This window comes from Oreochromis niloticus, linkage group LG10 (genome assembly GCF_001858045.2).
Source record: "Oreochromis niloticus isolate F11D_XX linkage group LG10, O_niloticus_UMD_NMBU, whole genome shotgun sequence".
NCBI lineage: Eukaryota > Metazoa > Chordata > Actinopteri > Cichliformes > Cichlidae > Oreochromis > Oreochromis niloticus.
Genome location: NC_031975.2, coordinates 15,417,615 through 15,436,922, shown reverse-complemented (window position 1 = coordinate 15,436,922; position 19,308 = coordinate 15,417,615). Strand labels below are relative to the sequence as shown.

At 40.9% G+C, this 19,308-nt stretch overlaps 1 protein-coding gene across 6 annotated transcripts in view; it reads right to left on the bottom strand.

Moving 5' to 3' along the window:
* Window positions 1-19,308, bottom strand: part of trim3b (tripartite motif containing 3b) — a 31,940-nt gene that overhangs the window by 3,332 nt on the left and 9,300 nt on the right. For 3 of the 6 annotated variants that reach the window (XM_025910820.1, XM_025910817.1, XM_025910819.1), the window contains 13 exons: window positions 8,707-8,882; window positions 6,700-6,829; window positions 6,481-6,591; window positions 6,177-6,328; window positions 5,845-6,025; window positions 5,528-5,629; window positions 5,239-5,337; window positions 4,272-4,424; window positions 3,530-3,908; window positions 2,899-3,002; window positions 1,977-2,144; window positions 1,644-1,812; window positions 72-142 (listed from right to left, as the gene is read on the bottom strand). In XM_025910820.1, coding sequence (XP_025766605.1) covers window positions 72-142; window positions 1,644-1,812; window positions 1,977-2,144; window positions 2,899-3,002; window positions 3,530-3,908; window positions 4,272-4,424; window positions 5,239-5,337; window positions 5,528-5,629; window positions 5,845-6,025; window positions 6,177-6,328; window positions 6,481-6,591; window positions 6,700-6,829; window positions 8,707-8,840 — 1,953 coding nt within the window. In that variant the 5' untranslated portion in view covers window positions 8,841-8,882. Of the gene's footprint in view, window positions 1-71; window positions 143-163; window positions 890-1,643; window positions 1,813-1,976; window positions 2,145-2,898; window positions 3,003-3,529; window positions 3,909-4,271; window positions 4,425-5,238; window positions 5,338-5,527; window positions 5,630-5,844; window positions 6,026-6,176; window positions 6,329-6,480; window positions 6,592-6,699; window positions 6,830-8,706; window positions 8,883-11,983; window positions 12,278-19,308 lie in introns of those variants that run through there. The other 3 variants (XM_025910818.1, XM_019363933.2, XM_025910821.1) reach the window with 3 other exon arrangements.

Below are 19,308 nucleotides of genomic sequence, written 5' to 3'. Positions count from 1 at the left end.
ACGTCCTCCCTTTAAAATAAAAATCACAGCTAAGGTCGCAAGCTCAGACATAGGTCGTCTTTTTTTCTTACCTTCACAGAGTGATTGTGAAAATCGGTCACGATAATTTCATTCTTGTTGTTCACGGCAACAAAATGCGGGCCTGGATGAGGAGACAGAAGCAGGTTATGTTGGTAGTTAAAGCAGAGACTGTTTCCTGTTGTTTATGCATTGCCTTCACTGTTAGTAGGCTGACTAAATGTAGTTTTCATCTATAGTTTGTCTAAAGATGCAATTATAAAATAGGAAACCCTTCTGATTGGACGCGAGTAGTATGTTGTGCTTCTTTTCATGCAACATTTCAAATCAATACTGAAAGTTAAATTATATGGAGAGGCTCAAGGCCTAAATCATTGTTATGCATGCACTGCCCAATCACAGAATATTTATATTGTCTTAGTCATACTGTAAGTGCTTACACTGATGGTTGGGTTACTTGTCCAGTTAACTTATCATTAAGCAGATCTCAAAACTGATTATATTAAACTAGCACAGAATGAGTTATTGGAAACAGTAAAATTCATTGACACTGATCTCTCTTTTCATAGCTGTTTTTCACCAAAAACACAATACACACAACAAACTTATCTTAAAAAAGAATAATTATGATTCATGTAATTATTACAATGGCATGTAATCTCATCTCTGATCATTGTTGCACAGGCACAGCTTCATCCTGCAGGTTTTTTTTTTTTTTTTAAACAATCAGAGATCTCAGGAGGTCAGACACATGATCACGGATTTGGGTTAGACAGAGGGCACTGCACTGTGGGATTAAGGTTGCAGCAAGGCCACACTTAGTACTTACTGAAAACTGAGCCAGATTTATTTATGTTTGGGCCAAGTTTTTCTGAGTTGGAAAACAGAAGGAAGAACAGAAAGAAAGAAAGGAAGGAAAAAAAATAGCTAGTCAGAGATAAAGACATCCAAAGAAGAAAAAGCTCAGGGAGGTGCAGGGGGGTGCTGCTGCCTGGCTAATGCAGTAATACCGTGGGAGTTACAGGCACACAGCCAGTGTTGTCTTTAATATTCTTCATGCTGTTTGCTGCTCAGAGCTGACGCTTTAAACTGTGCCTACATTAGTAATGGTGCTCACAATGAGGGTTTTTTTGTTGCTAATACTAAATGATGAAAAACACGTTGCAAACACTTTTCAAAATCCTTAATGATTTACTGTCTACTAAAAAAATCCTGTTACTTACACTCAAAAAATATTTACGCATAAAATGAAGACTTGAAGTAATCTGATTACATGTAAATTTTCCATGTAACTACAATGTACAACATTACATTAATGGAATATGGTCAAACGAAATTTACTCGAATGGTACACATTGAGTTTATACCAACTATATTTCCCTTAATGATTAATTATTTTAATAAATAAACCGTTGATTTTTATGTATTTCACTGTTGTGCAGTCAGATATTTACCTTTGCTATTTTCCTTTAAAGAAATCTAAAAAATGTTATCCTAAATAATGGAAGTGTGTTTTTATTTCTTTCAGTATATTTTAACTCACTTCAATTATTTTGCAAAATATTCAAAATTTCATAACAGATGTTTGCTCGTCTCCTCCCCGTCAGCGGCTGCCTCCTTCTCACCTGCAAACTGTCTGTCAGAAGTCCCTCTGCCTCCAAACTTGGTCACAAGTTTCCCATTGGATTGAAAGATGAAGACGCAGCAAGCCTTGTTGTCCACAGTGATAATGTGTCCGTTCTTATCCACAGCCACACCCTTGGGACCCATGAGCCGGCCTGCACCGATCTTATTCTGTAATGCAGAGAGACAAACAAGTAGTTTAGTACTTTTTCAAGTTGAAGGCAAATGGTGAGGCAGAAAAACACCAAAGACTATTTTTAATAGATTTCGCACATGAATAACCCTTAAATGAGGCATTTAGTGCTGTTCAGCCAGCACAAACTCAGAGATCTTACCTTAAACTTCCCATCAGGAGAGAAGATGCTGACCCACCGATTGTCATAGTCGGCCACCACAATGTCACCGTTCACGTCAACAGTGACACCCGTCGGTCTTTGCAGCTGCCCTGGAGACCGACCTCTGACCCCAAAGCGCATCTTGAATTGGCCGTCATTGGAGAAAACCTGCAAATGTGTCCATCAAAGCAAACTGTTTAGAGTGTACTGCAGAATACACTCGTCTGAATATCCATGTCAGAATTAATAATTTAAAATTGTCATTTATGCTTAGAAATATTTAATCATTTGCATGCTGATAAAAATCATATCCTTATTAGGTCTGATAAGATTCTGTGTGCACTTGTGTACCATGAGATGAGAAGAAGCAGCCTTGACGTTATAATTTCCATTATAGCTGTAGAGACCCGACTGTCTTGTTCGTTATCTCAAAATGTAAGACTTCACACCTTTAAATGTTCGTTTGAGACATGACCTATTGCATGTTCCTGTTCTTATAATTTAGCGAGACGCTTACAGTACTTCTGCTTTTCTGCATACAGTTTAAGTTCATTGAAAGGTCGTATGTCTATGTATGGTATAGCTGGAAACACACACAGAATACAGACACTGATGTTGTTCAGATGTGCCTGCTTAAGAATGTCACGTGTATTTGTAATTGCATATTCATGAATGATTGCTTGCTGACAATAAAAAGGGCTGTAGCGAAGGAATCAGTCGAAGTTGGTTGAGTTCAGGTGAAGGAATCTTTTCCTCAACTTCGACCGACTTCCCTCGCGAGCCACAAAGACAAAGAGCTCTGTCTTGTTCTGTTTTGTCATGCAGTTTGTTGGTCTTGTGTTCCAGCGGGGTTTGTGCCTAGATAAACCCAACAATCCACTTCTGTGCGATCACTGTGAAACACGTGGCTACACTGCCTCACCTGTATGCACTGGTTGTTGCTGTCAGCCACCACCACTCTGCCATTACTAGAGGCTGAGATCCCCTGGAGATTTGTGAACTCGCCTTTCTCTCTACCCCGAGAACCTGACAGAAAAAAAAAAAGGCAAATACTCAAGAAATGTGTCATTTACCATTTTCACATTAGTCTCCAGTCTTATACACGGTGCACTCATGCCGATCATTTCCCAAAGTATGACATAAGTTTTGTTGGATTCATTTCCTACCTCCCAGGCTTGGGAAAGTTTATGTTTAAAGCGGCAAAAGAGTTCAAAAGTAAATTACAGAAAGTTGCTTGAGTTAAATAATAATCTATCGCAGCATATGAAGAAGTTACAAAACCTTTGAATGCCAGTGACATTTTTTTTTATCTCAGCCAAAGCCAAATTATCTACAAAAAAAAAATCTATAAAACAATCAAGCCAGATGAAAGTTTTATTGTGTAGTCTGTTGGCACGAACTGGAAATTGCAACTGCCTGGAGTGGAGTGTGTCAATTTAAAAGCCTGTCTTGTGGGTTAGAAGCTAATAAATGATGACATAAGTATTCTTGATTTGTAACAAAGATAATGTAACTTGTGTAGGACATTATTTGCTTTTCCATGTCTCTCTTACCCACTCTGTAGATGAGCTCATCTTCAATGGGGTTCTCCTTTTTCTTAGTCGTGCTGTACATACTGGAAGGCCGTCGCACTGCCTTCTGCCGTATGTGGCCCCCCGTGCCACTGGGGGACTTCACCCTCCGCTTCACATCGTCTGGAGATTGCGGAACATCTGACGGCTTAACTGCTCGCAGTCGGAAAGGGCTGCCACGTACCGGCTGTCCGTACAGCAGCAAAGAAAACGAGTACTCCCCCTCAGAGCGTAACGTGTAGCCCACCTCGTATGTTCCATTCTTATTGTCCGTTATCTCCGTCTCTGCAGCCCGGCTCCCATCAGCGGACGTTATCTCTGCTTTTAAAACAGCGTTTCCTGTCCGCACCAACTCCCCGTCCTGCAGATAGGGTTCACCGAGTCAATTTCCGAACAACACAAATTCTTCAACATGCACATGGCAGCCACTAAAGAAGCACTTTCCACACATGCATGAGAAGCTTATAATAGATTTCTTTTGATAAAAGTAATCCCTGAAAATTGCCTCGGTGACCAGAGTAGCCACCATGAAATAACTTTTGGAAACGGACTCTAATAAATGTTATGAATTTGAATGAAAAGCTAAATATAAATAGCCACACACAAGAAAAGCAAATAAATGTCAGTAAACCCATTAGAGCCAAAGCAAAAAGTAAACGGCTTAATTTACACATATAGCAGAACAATATTATGATAGTAAAGTAATATAATTCAGAGACAGTACTTTGTCTTTTGTTGTCACAGTAATAGTTTGGTGTTGCCCAGTTGCTGCATGGCGGAGGCCCTCTCCTGTGGCCACGGACGTGTGAGCCACAGCTGCTGTGGTGAGGAGAACACCCAGGTTCTGGATGGAGCGCCGCAGGCCCTCAGTCTCCACCTTGAACACACAGCACATTTGAATTTTTGAGTTTCTTAATACTTTTTATTATTTTTTTTGTCTTTCTGTGTCTGCAGCTGGTAACTACTAACAAGCTAATGGTACTTTACGACTGGGTTTATACATTTGTTTTATTACCCACACCAAGGAGGTAATGGTTTTGTAGCATTGCATGCCTGCTGTTCAATCTGTAAACAGTTAAAAAGTTCTGGGGGTAAAGCAGGGACATGTCCAATGATGTCCCATTAAAACTTAGCTCACATCCATCAGAGTCTTCAAGGTCAACTTAATGATGTGTAACTTATGTTTATATATTATTCTTAGAAGTGTGATGTGTATTGTCAGCATATAGAAAATACCATAAAAAGATTTAAACTATCATGCTACATCTGACCTCTGAGCTCTCCTTCAAGGTCAATATATTGATCTGAGGGTCATCTGAGTGCTAACAATGTTATACAGACCTATCTAAAACTGCTATTGTTTATATTGGCAACATTTAGGAAATGATGCTGGTATATGGGGATTGTAAATATCACTTTTGCTGCCCTACAAGCTTCTTTCATTACATTTAAAAAAAGAAAACAAAATATAAAATAATTCCTGTATAAGAAAACACTGCCCACAGAGTGAGCTGCCTTGGTGGAGATTTGTCCTTTCTGAGTACTGCTTGTTATACATGTAGTCAAATTACAGTCACATGAAAAATAAAAAGTTTAGTCAGGACTCACACAGACCTGCGATGTGACAATGGAGGAGAATCAGTCAAACCACCACAATAAAAACAGAGGTCACAACAGACAGCAGTCGTTACCTGGCAGTCCAGGTGTGCATTCTGATGAGGTTTCTCTGGGAAGTCATGTCTGGCCAGCGCGTTTACCCGCTCACTCATTTGCTTCTGAACCAGCAGCACCTATTCTTACAGGAGATACATACTGTATTTTATTTAAAGTCCCTTTTCCCCCCCCATCTGTACCTTTTAATACAGAACTATATAACTACTGAAGAACAGACATTCTGCTACGTTGCTACATGAAACTTGAGAGTCAAATCCTATAATCCTGTTTGACAGGTTGCTGGTATATAACAATTTGCCTGCCCACCTCAGTAGCACTACCATGGCTGAGAGCTTGCTCTGTGAAACTGCAGCTGCTCTGAATATGTTCCTTCCCCTGGAGGAGAGCTGAAAGCTGGGCCTGCAGGACCTGTGCTCAAGGATGAGAAGGAATAAGAGAAAACGGACACAGGAGGGTCAATAGAGCATGTTAAAACAATACTGAAGATGAGAAAAAGCAGCTGAATACATAAAAAAGAGGAAAATTGGGAATTACATGTCAAGAAAGCAATAAATCCGTGGTATCAAGGACAAAAACATATGCATGTGCGTATACATGAGTGAATGAACTGGTCATCAACTAACCTTCTGCTTGGCACTGCAGATATTCTCCAAGTCTGTGATGAGGGCCGTCTTGCGCTGATGCAGCGCCTGTTCCAGCTCTTCAAACGTACTTGTAATTTCCGCTACTGCTTCATTCTTCCTTTCACTCAGCTGTCGAGAGATCTCACTCACCAGCTCGATGGCTGCTGTTAACTGAGGTAGCCTGCAACATGAAACAAGGTGAAAATGTATTCCATAGCAGCTGAACGCAATGAAAATGTCTGACAGACGAGGCACGGTGTGCACAGATCGCCTAAGGTCTGGACCAAATGCTTAAGCTGCTTAAAGCTTTCCCGAGGTATCGAGACCCCCACCTGCTGTGTATGGCATCCAGCTGTGTCTTCAACACAGCCTTGTGCTGTTCCACCACATCCCGCAGAGGAACAGTCATGTGCTCCCTGTGCTCGCCCTCTGTGCACTCCAAACACATGGCTGTCTCACATGACTCGCAGTAGAACTCCATCACCTGCAGAGGGAGACAAAGCGAGTCATTCTCTTGCTGAAAATTGCAGAAAAAGAAATGAATGTAATATTCAGTTTCTTTTACACCAATTACTGCTTGAAATAACACGGAAAGGAATTTAGGTAAGGCTAGTATGTCTCAAAAGAGCTTCTCACCTTTCCTTCGTGGTTTGGGCAGCAGAGCGGCTTCCCTGCAGCTGCAGCACTGACTGATTCCAACACACTGCAGGCCTCTGGCCGCGAGCACTCTGGGTCTCGTTGAAGGACCTAATGCAATACATTCTTATATTCAGTGTGGAACAAGGAAGTATTTCTTTATTTCGTTATTTGTAATGCGCATTTGAATTATCTGGCTAATGCATTGTGTTTTCAAACCTCCATAAGATTAGTGATGAAGAAGTTGTTCTGTAGGGCACAAACTCCTTTCTCTGGCAGGATAGATGTCTGCCGGCACACTGGGCATGAGAGTGTCAGAGACTCTGGGGGAATGTAGTTCTGGAGACAGCTGAAGGAAGAGTCCAACAAATATATAAATATAAAACTTAGATAACCAATACCGCAGAAAAAAAGAAGAGGAAGGTGTGAAGAAGACAGAGCAGTCACATAATAAAGAGAGGCAGTGCCTAAATAGTGCTCCTGTCACAACAAATAGGGGAATAGAGTGGATTTAAATCAATACAGAGCCCACAGGCTTGAGAGAAAACATGCACACTCTCTTTGAGTAAGTGAGCATCTGGCAAATCAATTTGACTAACAGAGTCACTAAGAGGCAAAACAGTTCAATCATGAATACATGTGAAGCGCATTTTTTAAGGCTCTTTTTCTGTTTGTGCATCTATGTGTGCGTTTGTGTAGTTTAGATTCTGGCCTGGCTTCATGCATGCTAGCAGTCACATCTATCCTCCTTGGCTCTACATGCTATTTTTCCAGGTTTGGTTAACAAGTCCACTGGAGCGCATCAACAACATTAGACGCTAACAAGGGAAAAAACCAAAGCCAGTCAGTAACTTTCAGGTGCAGTATGCAGACTGCAATGCATTCCTTGTCTGCAGCCCAGGTGCCATCCCTCAGGTGATGTACAGCTGTATTTCCTTAGTTTCTGTAGTTAATGATTTGGCGATTAATACAGTAAGAAACCCTGAGTCAGTTCTCGGGATAAGTCTCTGTTGTTTCACAAAAGTATGTCTGGCAGCTGCTTGGGCTGCATGCTGGAACAATTATATTTAATTTATGACACCATACAAGCTTGTATCAGCCAAGCCTCCCTGTTTCTGCTTCTGAGAACAACTGAGAGGTTGAACAACAATTTTTTTTCTATCAAATATTTTGTCAAAAATCAAACGCGAAACTCACTGGGAGCAGCAGGCGGGGATTCAAGGGTAAGAAAATGTCATTTATCTACTGTAATTGCTTTTACTGTTGTTGTAAAATGTAATATTTTGGCATCATTTCTATAGTATGAAGTAGTCGTATCCTAAGGTTATGTGCAAAAATGACTATCACATAAAGAGGACATCGGGAGCAAAATGAAGCGCTGTAACACCCTCCCAAAAGGAATAGGCCCAGCAGGGGTTTGCACCACACCCCTCTTTAAAGTACATAAACCCACCCCAGCATTAAAACATCTGTCTGGAAATATTGCGTATAGCCCTAGACAAAAATCTGTTCACCTCAGCAGGACTCCACATCACATGCTATCCAGTTAAACCAGGGATTAAACTTGCCCTCCGGTGGGCAAATGCAGCTCAGACTGCATGGGGAAAAAAAGAGAATTATCTCATACTGTGTGGCTTTTAAAAAGCCATTCGATAAATATTTGGTAGATCGTGGGTTTAGGAGCAAACCAGTCTGAAACATAATCCCGGTTTTCTTCTGTAGCCAACAACATGCCCCTTCTTCATTCTCCAGCCTCCCACCATGACCCACAACAAGCTTTCAAAAAACTTCCTCCTGCTTGGCTCGGCTCTAGCATTATCGCCTGAGGGGGTGTCATCCTTCCCAAGAAACTGTGGATTGAGCCACTGTAATTGTGTCTCTCAACAGTGAGCCTTTTCTCAGACTGCAGTCCTTGACAGTCACTGATGCTGAGGAATGCACTTATCCCAGCAGAGTCAATGACGAGAAGCGCTCTGAGCTTTTTAATTGTGTGTAGGGATTTGCAATAGACGAGGTTCCTCTATTGGCCAGCATGTAGGTATGACAGGAATTCTATGATAACAGGGTAAGAGACAGGATTTACTAGAAGAGAGACAGGTATGGTAAACAATGTACTGTAGCTCTTTTGAATGGCCAGAAATAGCTACATGCAGCAGACAGTGCGAGCAGCAGTAATTAGGACTCTTGACCGTTGTCATTGACGCAGACAGCACAAACATTAGTTACCTTTCACAGAAGGTGTGGAGGCAGGGCAGGACCTTGGGGTTGCGGTAATGATCCAGGCAGATGCTGCAGACCAGAAACTGCTTGTCTATCTGACGCACCACAGGGCTGGTACTTCCAGCCTCACGCTTGGCCATGGCAAAGGAAATTTAAAGCCACGGACAACGACAGCAGTTAACCTAACAAGAGAAAGAGAAAGATGAAACTATTAAAGAAAAATGCTGCACTCCAGCTTTTTCTTCGGGCTTCTTTGCTGAGCTATTGTTCAGCAAACTTTTCAGAGAAGGTACCAGGAACCAAAGCAAAACAAAGCTGTTTAATGCCTTGATCAGAACAAGCACACTGTTATGCAGTTATTTCTAGGTTAATACCAGAGCAACGTCATCTGAAAGAGAGCTGAAAGAGGCTTGCAGTTCATGTTCAGCAGATGCAGATGAACCAGTATGGCCAAATGCATGAGTAACACATTAAAGTTATAAAATACAAAAATAAGCAAAGAAGGCGTAAGAAAGAAAAGGCTTTGTAACGAGCACGTAAGCACTCAACAAAAGGGGTTTTTTTTGGTTTTTTTACAAATCCACAATAATCCACTGAAACAGTCGTAGTTTTGAACATACAAACATTAAAAAAAAACATAAGGAGTTTATGCTGGAATAGGCTTAATTTCTTATTTTATGAACCACACAGCTACATTTTCACATTCACAGCAAACAGTACACAGTACACCTCTGTAGGTAGAAGTTACATGAAAGCCAAAATCCAATTGTAGGGTGACCAGAACAGAGAAGTTTGTTATTGTTCTCACATTAGGAAAAAAATGGTTTATATATGATGCAAGGTATGGATATTCTGCCTAGCAACACAAACCCCTGCTGCCGCCACATGGCCCACTTTCACATTCATCAGTGCAAGGCCAGCAAGTATGGCAAAAATAATTACAGCAATAAAAAAATGCTAGTGAAGCATCGCTGTGCACTTACTGCAAGATCAGGTGTTAACTGAAAACAAGCATCCAGTGCAAATATAGTACATACGTAACAAGAGGTCATAACCACATAGCATGACCCGATGCATGGCTTAAATCTGCACTTTTGTTGAATGCTGTTCATATCATTTTCATCTCTCTGTTGCTAACAGCAATGAATTCAGCCACATTTTCTCAGTAGGTCAGCACATGCATTATTCATGCATCAGGCATGCACTCATGTGCTCATACAGATGGAGGGGTGAGCGAAGAGTAGTACATGCCTCAAGTAAACACACAATGATAGGAACGTAGTTATAAACATTACACACACACACACACAGACACACACTGACAATCATTATCCCCCCACCAGACTTTCCCCCCTGTCTGCACATCTGTCGCTGCTGGATCTAATACAGCTCTCAATCCCCTGTCCCATCTCCGCTCATGTCCTATTGTTAGTTGTTGCCCACCGAGCATGAGCACGTGCACGGACACTCACACACCAGAGTGGGTAAAAGCCAAGCTGTATCTTTCCAGTCTTTGCACAGAGGATCCAATGACATACAGTCCCTACACTGGGAGGGTAAAGGTTATATCTTAAGCCATCAACTCCAAGAACAACGTGTCACATTTGTACTCGGGTTAAAGACATGCAGGGTGTCAAACGGAAATGATTAGTGGTAAGTAGCTTATGTTTTGTCTAAATCGAAATATGCATTGTTCTCCATAAGTCCTCTGCTTTAAACCGGCATTTCAAGAGTATCCAGTTGTCTCTGCTGGACTCCAATGAAAAGAAGCTGGAATGTCTCCCGAGTGTAGAAATAATGGGGGGATCAACTACAGGATGTATTTAGTTCTTCAGCACAGTTCTCACACTTCTCCGTCATTCTGTTTTTCTGTACTAGAACACACCGATACTAATATCATCTGTTATGACGTCCGTCTAAATTTAGACTCGTGTATTAGTGACTAGACGAGGAAGCAATGACAGTGAGGCTAAAATAAGACCGCCGGTCCTCGGGACTGCAGGACAGTGAGGTGACTTGTGTCCATTCGTCTACTGCTGGTTTCACAGCACTTTTCTTGGGTGGACCGCTGTGAAAGAAGAACGCGGAGTCTGAAAAGTCCCAAATAATAAGTACTCTTTCTTAAAACACTGGAATAAAGATTAAAGTAGCAGTGTGAGATGATGCAACTTTCAAAAAAGAAACTTAATTTAACATTTTTTTTATTATTTATTTATTTTTGCATCTAAACTATAGCTGAGGCAAGCCTTTTGCACTTTCGAGCTTTAAAATGAACTTGATGGAGACATGAAAAGCAAATGCTGTAACATCAAGAAGATTTGACCGCCGTGGATGCACATGACTGAATACACTCGTTCGTGTACACAGTTACATGAATTCAGCAGACCAAGTTTTGACACGGGCCCCATCTTCATTCATGCTCACTTAAACTCCTAAGTAGGCCACGATGCTTAGTTTTGATGGTCTAAAGTACCCATGACCAGTTTTTAACTGACAGGCTTTAAAGTGAGTGAAAGGAAGCAGATTTAGAATTTAGACTCTGCAGTTAAAGGCAGTGGGATGGGATAAAGCCAAACACATTCAGGATGCATGAAGAAAAATTATGCATGAAGAGGACGCGTCTTTGAGAGAGCTGCCAACTAATACCATAAAAGCAAAAATGTGTCATAATTCTCCTGGCCATTATAAACACAGTAATAAAGCAGCAATGCTGCTGGTGACCTTAGATTAAGTAATTCCCCAAACTCGCAGTATTATAGTATTTGAATGCTGAGCTAATTGTTTTTGTGTGTGTGCTTAAGCGCATGTGTCACCTTCTGTTCACTATTGGCTTTACAGAACACTAAAGTGACCATGTTCTTTGTGTCATTCACAACTGAAACCTCTGCTGGTGCTTTACCGTACGACAGGATCCTCAGAGTTTGGGTGAACTCTCTCTTACAGAACAAACATGCAGATAAACTTGAAAAAGTGGCAAGGCGGGATATTAAATGTCTTCTTCTCGCTTAAGGAGCATGTTGGGAGAGATTGGTTAGAGCGCGAGACATTTTAATAGGCCACAGAAATAATGCAGGAGAAGTATCATACTCTCTGTTGTCTTCTCACTGTGATACACCTGTGCAACACCAACAGATAAGAGCTGACAGCCTGTGTAAACACGCAAAACTCCAACACTCCACTGTGATGACAGGTGAGCTGATACTGTAAAGTTACACACACACACACAGGCAAACATGGACATGAAAACAAAAACAAACAAACACAAAGTCGACAGAGAGACTACCTACTGTCGGTGAAGTGGAGTACTTCTGTCTAGAAGACTTCATGGCAACTCTGTGTTAAGCCACTGTAGCACTCAAGAACCAGCACACGCCCTGACTCACACACTCTTGCCTTCTAGTCTCTCTCCTCTGACCGCTCTTCCTTTTCCCTTTTCCTTCTCTCGCTTTCCCCTTTTCCATGCAAGGCACACGCACTGAAGAGGGCTGAGCGGGGATGACAACAAAGGGTGGGACTGAAAATTGAAAGTCCCTCCTACTGTCAGTGCCGTTTACAAGCATGAGCTCACTCTCTGCCCTCCTACTGCTGCGTTCTGATTGGCTGGGAAACCTAAACCAGCAAGCAAGATGGATTGCATCATGGGCCAACAATTTGCGCTGGACTGAAGGGTGTGAGTGTTGGACAAAAAATCTTAAATCCAAAAAACATGTTGCACACAACTCCTGCTGAGTAATAATTAAATTTGTGAAATACTTTGCACAATGATTAGAATATATGTTATATTTGTATAATCTAGTATCCAGTTATGAGGAATTATGTCATTACTTGGCCATCCAGGCATGCAGATGCATGCTTGCAGACACATTTAGGGCAGCCAAATAAAACAGACTTATATAATTCATGAAGTCACTTACAAAAAAACAAACTTTAAGTGAGAATATCAGAGCATATGCCTCTCCATCTAGTATCAAATTACACATATGCACGGATTAAGACGGACACTCTGAACTGAAAAGGGGATTATCATTATGAAATTTCTTGCCGTGGGATAATTTTGCACTCAATCCCTTAAATGCCCCGTCCTTGTGATGTGGTCAGAGTATAATCTGAAGCCAGAGGTGACGATTCCCTGACAAAAAACATCAATCTACATTTAATCTGTTCGGATTAAGTCCAGTCTTCTCTCCTCCCACGCTCTACTTCCTCTGCACCCACCCACACACACACACCTACTTTTCCAAAATTCTGTCATCCTAAACTCAAAAGCGCAGACTGATGTGCTGAATGTAACAGGAAGTAGAGGGATAAGAGGATGAAGAACGAATGAGATGTGAGCAGCCGTCTGAAGGGAATTTATTGTTGCCTCATCGATGCTCTGGCACAGTTTTGTACATTTTTGTGTGGCATTCTACGGCACTTTCAAAGCACAAGGAATTTTTATAGCCACTTATAACAAGCGGTTTGAAAACTTGTGCAACTTGATAGTTACAAGATTGCACTTACTAACATGTCACCATTGGATGAAACAGTCTACAAGCATATCTTGTTTTCGTGTTCCATAGAGAGGGTATCTGGTGTGACCAATATGCTCAATGCATCACTGCAGCATGGGCCGCCTTTTCAAAAGGGCCCTTGTCATCCCTGCAGTGAGCACTCGCACTCGCACTCGAAAGCATTATTGGTTCTCCACAGTTTCTGCTGAAGCGACAGTTCTTTCAGAATATATGACTCCTGCAGTTATTAAATGGGAAGAAGATGAACCACCACTGGTATCACCAATGAGTCCCTTGAAATAAGTAAAGGTAATATGAAAGGAGTGTGCCGAAAAAGACCAGAGGAATTATGTGCTTTGAGATATGAAAATATTTTATTTGAATTACAGGTTCTCTTTTTTATTCCAAAATAAATAAAGATTGCAATTAAGTCTTTTTCATTTTTATTACACTAATGCTTTTGGATGAACACACAGCTGCAGTCAAACCTGCGACTTGTGTAATGTCAACAGTCAAAAGAAACCGTTCTGCCTCAGGGTCGGAGTAATGACAGCGATGAAAGGGACGTTCCCTTAAAACCCCAAAGAAATAAAATCCAACCCTCACTTCAGGGAGTGAACAAAGAATGATCAAGTAATCAAATAGCTTTCACGCTGCGTTTATTTTTAATTCTTTTTTTGGTGGGGCCTTTGGTGTTCTTTTTCTTTTTGTCAGTCCTGTGAGAACTGACACAAAGTGGCAAATGATGTGACAAGAAATGTTACATAAGCGTGAGTAACAAGGGGTAAGGGTGTTGCTGTACTTGCTTGGAGCCAATAACATAGCGACTCCCAGTGCTGCACACCTGATATTTTGCTATTTTTTGCTTGATCTTGTTTTCTGTTAGGTGCTCTACCTACATGATGTAGTGTTCCTCTGCCAAACTCTCTGGAAGCTCTGCTGAGAACATTTGGAAAGATGTGGAAATGATGGAAATTCAGAGAATTAGAAAAAACAATTAATCAGAAGCAACACAAGGAACACCCAAATACTGTTGGTTATTTATTCTACAATTACAAATTGAACAGGAAAGATGAAAAGGAACATGATTCGGAGATCTCAGAGACTGCTGTGATGGTGCTAGAGTTTGACAGCTCCAGGCCTGACACCATTCCTCAAACACACATAAGCTCTTCAATTCTGAGTCATACTATAGCCCCACAGCAGTCACACGGCAGCCAGCAATCACATAAAAAAACCACACCTCACTCTCAAATTTGTTCTCACAAAGACATTTATACCACCATAAAATACAAAGACGGTGTGTATGGACCAGCACGTGTAATCCCCCTTTGTGTGCTCAGCAACCTTTTATTCTCTTGCGCAGTCCACTCTTAAATCCCTACATACATGTATGTATTTCTATATATAGAGCTATCAGTTCTCATTCCCTTCACACACCAGGCACGTGCCCAGCATTGCAAACGCACTGTGCAAAAGCACAGGGATCCTCAGATGACCAGCATAAAAATGACTCAAACATTAAGAAGGAGCCAAACATTCACATCAGGTTCTCTTGTGCATAACTACCGCACATAGTATAGACCTGCAGTCTTTTTATGCATGCTCTTGCGCACACATTCATGTAAACTGGCTATAGCATCAACACTTCAAAGCATGGCCACAAAGACGTCAGGGTTCATTTGTTTTTTAGTACCCCATCAGCATGTGCGAATGTGTGCAAAGTTACCAATGAAAAAAAATAAAGAGCATCAGAGCAAGTACTGACCTGCATAATGCTGGCTGTTATGCCTGCATAATGTTTTATTATATAAGGTTTTCTCATTGAATTCTCGGCAAGTGTTCAGGATTTCTCCAAGTTATTGTCTAAATACAGATCATTAATTCATCAGACAGATTGTTTTAGGCTACGCAGATGCTAAAGACTATATACATCTACTATTGTAAGAAAGACCAGCTACTGTCAGCATGCAGTAAACACAGGTATACTGTACATGAATGTTGCTTGACTGAAGGGTGAAAAGAAAATAGTGATGCTTTCTGTCAAATACAGTGGCAGTTATCAAGCTGTCTTTACACAACAGCTGGCCTCGGGGAAAGCAGGTGTGCGCATGCATAAATTGTGCAGCGGATGTTCCACTTAACACAAATTTCCTTTCGGCTTTACAAATTAGCGGAGGCCAGTGTCTAAGTACCAATAGTGTTGACACATTTCCTTCTGGAATTATTCTGTAAATGTTAAATGTCACACTTTTTACTCCACACTCTCTTCTTAGACCATTAGTTCTATATTCTAATTGTAAACTGCTGAAAAATTAAAAATTAAGTATGAGGACTTAAACAATCTAAAACCTCAAAGGGTTAAGGATTTTGGTTCCCACTGACCACTATGTCATTTAGTTCGTAAGAAATTACACGATTAAAGAGTTTCAACTAGAAATAATTTTTTCAAGCTGTGTATATGAGCAGAAAAACCCCAAACTGGCAAGCAAACTTTTGAAAGTAGAGCGCGATCGTCTCCAAGACAGCCTGGCGAAGTTCAAACAGAGCATCAGAATGAGGAAGAAAGCTGATATAAGTGACTCTGAATGTGGCAGATAGACTGATCTGTATTGATCTACTGGGCTTTTCCTGCACAACCATCTCTAGGGTTTACAGACAATGGTCTGAAAAAGAAAATAGAAAAAATGCTTTGTTGATGCCAGAGGTCAAAAAATAATGGGCAGACATGCAGTGTGCTCATAGGAAGGCAACAGTGACTCAAATAACCACTCGTTACAGTCAAAGATATGTAGAACGGCATCTCTCAGCGCACAACGTGTTGAACCTTAAAGCAGATGGGCCACAGTAACAGAACAGTGCAGTCGGCATCACTCATGTCAACTAACTTTGGACTCGTTACCTGGTCTGAGTCTTGATTTCTGCTGCAACTTTTGTATGTAAACAGCATGAAAGCATGAATCCATCCTGTCTTGTATCAACAATCCAGGCTAGTGGTGGTTGAAGGTGTGGGGGGTAGTTTCCTGGCACATTTTGGGCCCCTTAGTGCCAACTAAGCATTGTTTAAATGCCACATCCTACTTGAGTATTATTGCTATCCCTTTATGACTAGTGTAACTGTCTTCTGATAACCTGCTAGCAAAGTGTAGCTAATAAAATGGTCAATCAGTGTATATAATCAGTGTAATCATAACCAGTGTATATAATCAGTGTTGTTTTCTTCTACTCAAACAACACTGGCAAATTGTTTCAATTATTGTCGACCTGCTCATTCGATAACATTGCCACTACTGCCTACATGTTTTCATAGCAGTCTGTTAGACAGGTACTGCATTGTCTTCCTTGTTTTGTGCTGGATGGCAATGTGCATTAAGGTCTGTCAAAATAATATTATAATTCCCCGCTAATAGATTATTTACACATATTAATAACATTAAGTGAGTATTAAGTTATCTTCAGTACTGGCATGTCATACCCCTAAACCCTTTCTGATGATGAACTTTAAACAACATCACATCATACTCTGAAGTCTTCATAGTTAACTTGCAAAACCTGCAGAATAATTGGCAAGTACAGCCTCTAAAATCAGTGTAGCAGCAGAGTAAAGCCGTACCCTGGAGCAACACTTTTTAATCCTTATGCATTTGCTGGAGTTTAATGTTCAACCGATACACCTCTGGAATAAACCATAAACAAAACATGTTTCTGTGTCTGCTGCAACCTGAAAGCCATTTTATCCATCGACGTATTTACTTTGATGCAAACAGAACTTCATCAAGAGATTCTTGCATGAATAAGATCAAGGCAGACATCAGCACAGAAGTTCAGCTGCACTGAGCCTTGAGAAACAGATACACGAGCAGCTCAGATAGGGAGATACAGCCTCCTTCACATCTCTTAGTGTGTATGATTAAGGGCCAGTGTATGAGAACTCTCAGATTGTAACAACCTCCTAATACGTGACCAAATTTGGAGAGAAAAAGATGCAACCCCTCTCGTTTTGGCTCTCATTTGAACAGAATAACAAAAGTTCTTGTGACATTGGTATTCATTAGTCTTGAATGGTTTTTACACAGAACATCAGAGCATTCAAATAGCCATTTATGAGCCTGTAACACAGCAGTGTGTGCAAATTTTATCCCACAGTGTAAAATATAGTCCAGAATACTGAAGTTAGATACAGCACATTCAAAGAGAAATGACACGATTCGCAGATTCTTCCATTTCTTTCTTTTCCCTATTCAACTCTCCCTTTCCCAGCAGAGAGAATTATTTCAGCGAAAGAAGAGCATGTGCCACGGGGTAGAGGAGCTGATCCTGAAATAATTTGTTTCTTTAAATAACTGGGGGAGTAGATGCCCTGAGCTAAACATATATTTACATAAACAGCTAGTTTAATCTAACATGGCATAATAAAACCAAGTGATATTAGTTTCAGGTACGCTGAAGTATATGGGACCTTCCTCATCTATGGGTTTTTTTAGTATTTAGGAGTTCAGGTAACCACGTGAGATGGGAATTTTGCTAACATGCCCATCACATAGCAGAAACACACCATCACCTCATAAAGGAGAAAACGAACTCTCTGGTTGCAAGGGGCAGAACATCTCGTTTCAGTGTGAAAATGTATTTTCTCATGGTGCTCATTCTAAGCAGGCCTTGCCATGCTGAATCATAAATGTGCATTACAGCTGGGATCCCTAACAGGGTGAAAAGTCATTAACTTGAGGGGATTAGAAATTCCGTCATTTGTTCGTCACGCCGATAGGTCAGCGGATTAATCATTTGCACGTCCTTCAAACTCTGTGCATGAACCAGAGACCTGGGACGAATGTTTAAAACATTCTCCAGGTGCACAAAATAACAGCTCAGTTTGACAAGACTTGGACCAGAATGACGACAGAGACGAATCCATCTTAATTCAAAAGGTTTTCAAATGTAGTTTGGAAGTATAGTTCAGGATTGCAGGATTCTAGTGGATTGCTGCCTCTCTCTAAAACTATACTATAATAACCAGTCATTTGTGATGCCAAACCTAATGTTTACAGTAGTCTGTCTGCTTTTAAGGCCAGATTGCTGCTATGCTGGCAAACCAGGAAAACAGGGAGGACGGATTGCTAACTGACATGTTACAAACACTCACACACAAACAACGTGTGGTTCTCTGGCAAGAATGATGTGGTGGATGACAAACTTTAAGTGCTACCTTCTATTCACTGTCCACACACAGCAGGACAGACCAACACAGGCACACAGCTAAAATTATCAGTTAGTCTGATCTGAGCCAAGCTGTGCAGGAATGTGTCACAGGAACCGCCTGTATCAACATATTAACACACCGCTCACGCCCCTGCACACAAGTACGCATGAACACACGCAAGTGTGCAGGTGTGCAAAGCTTCAGCTGCACATCACTACTGTGGAAGGATATCATTTAAAAACAAATAAATAAAATGACAGATTTTCCCCATACACAGATACTAATAAGAGTTTAGATGAGCTTTCAAATCAGCTGCCTTCCTAACTGGACTTGGAGCGTGAGGAAAGCATTTTTTAAAATATTTTATTTAGAGATGTTTGATCAAAGCTGATTTCAAGTGCTTTTACAATTTTAATTTGATCCCAGAAGAGCATTCAGACACTAAGAGCTACAAAATACCATCATTAATCCACAGTAAATTCTCCTATATGCCCTGTGTATCTTTAAAAACATTGTTTTTGTGTCAGGCTACAGCCTGCAATATGCTACAACATTAAACCTGCTGATCCTAGCAAGTGCACACTATTTTACAACCACAGAGACACCACAGTCTTAATTCTTTCATTTCTAGCAGTGGTAAATTGTGGTATACAGAAATCAAAATAATTTTTGTGGTTTTTGTTTCTCATACTTATTACAACATGTAGCACAGATCACATGTTCCACAGGCCTGCTTGGTATGCAGCCATTGCAGTAACTATCTGGGATCTGTTTTAGGAATACTGTCATGACAGTAATTATATCAGTTTGACATAAGCGACCCATTTATTCTTCAGTTGTATATACAGTATATTCAGCAGACACCCTTACCTCTACCATAGAGCAGGAAATGCCTGTGTATATAGAGACAGATTT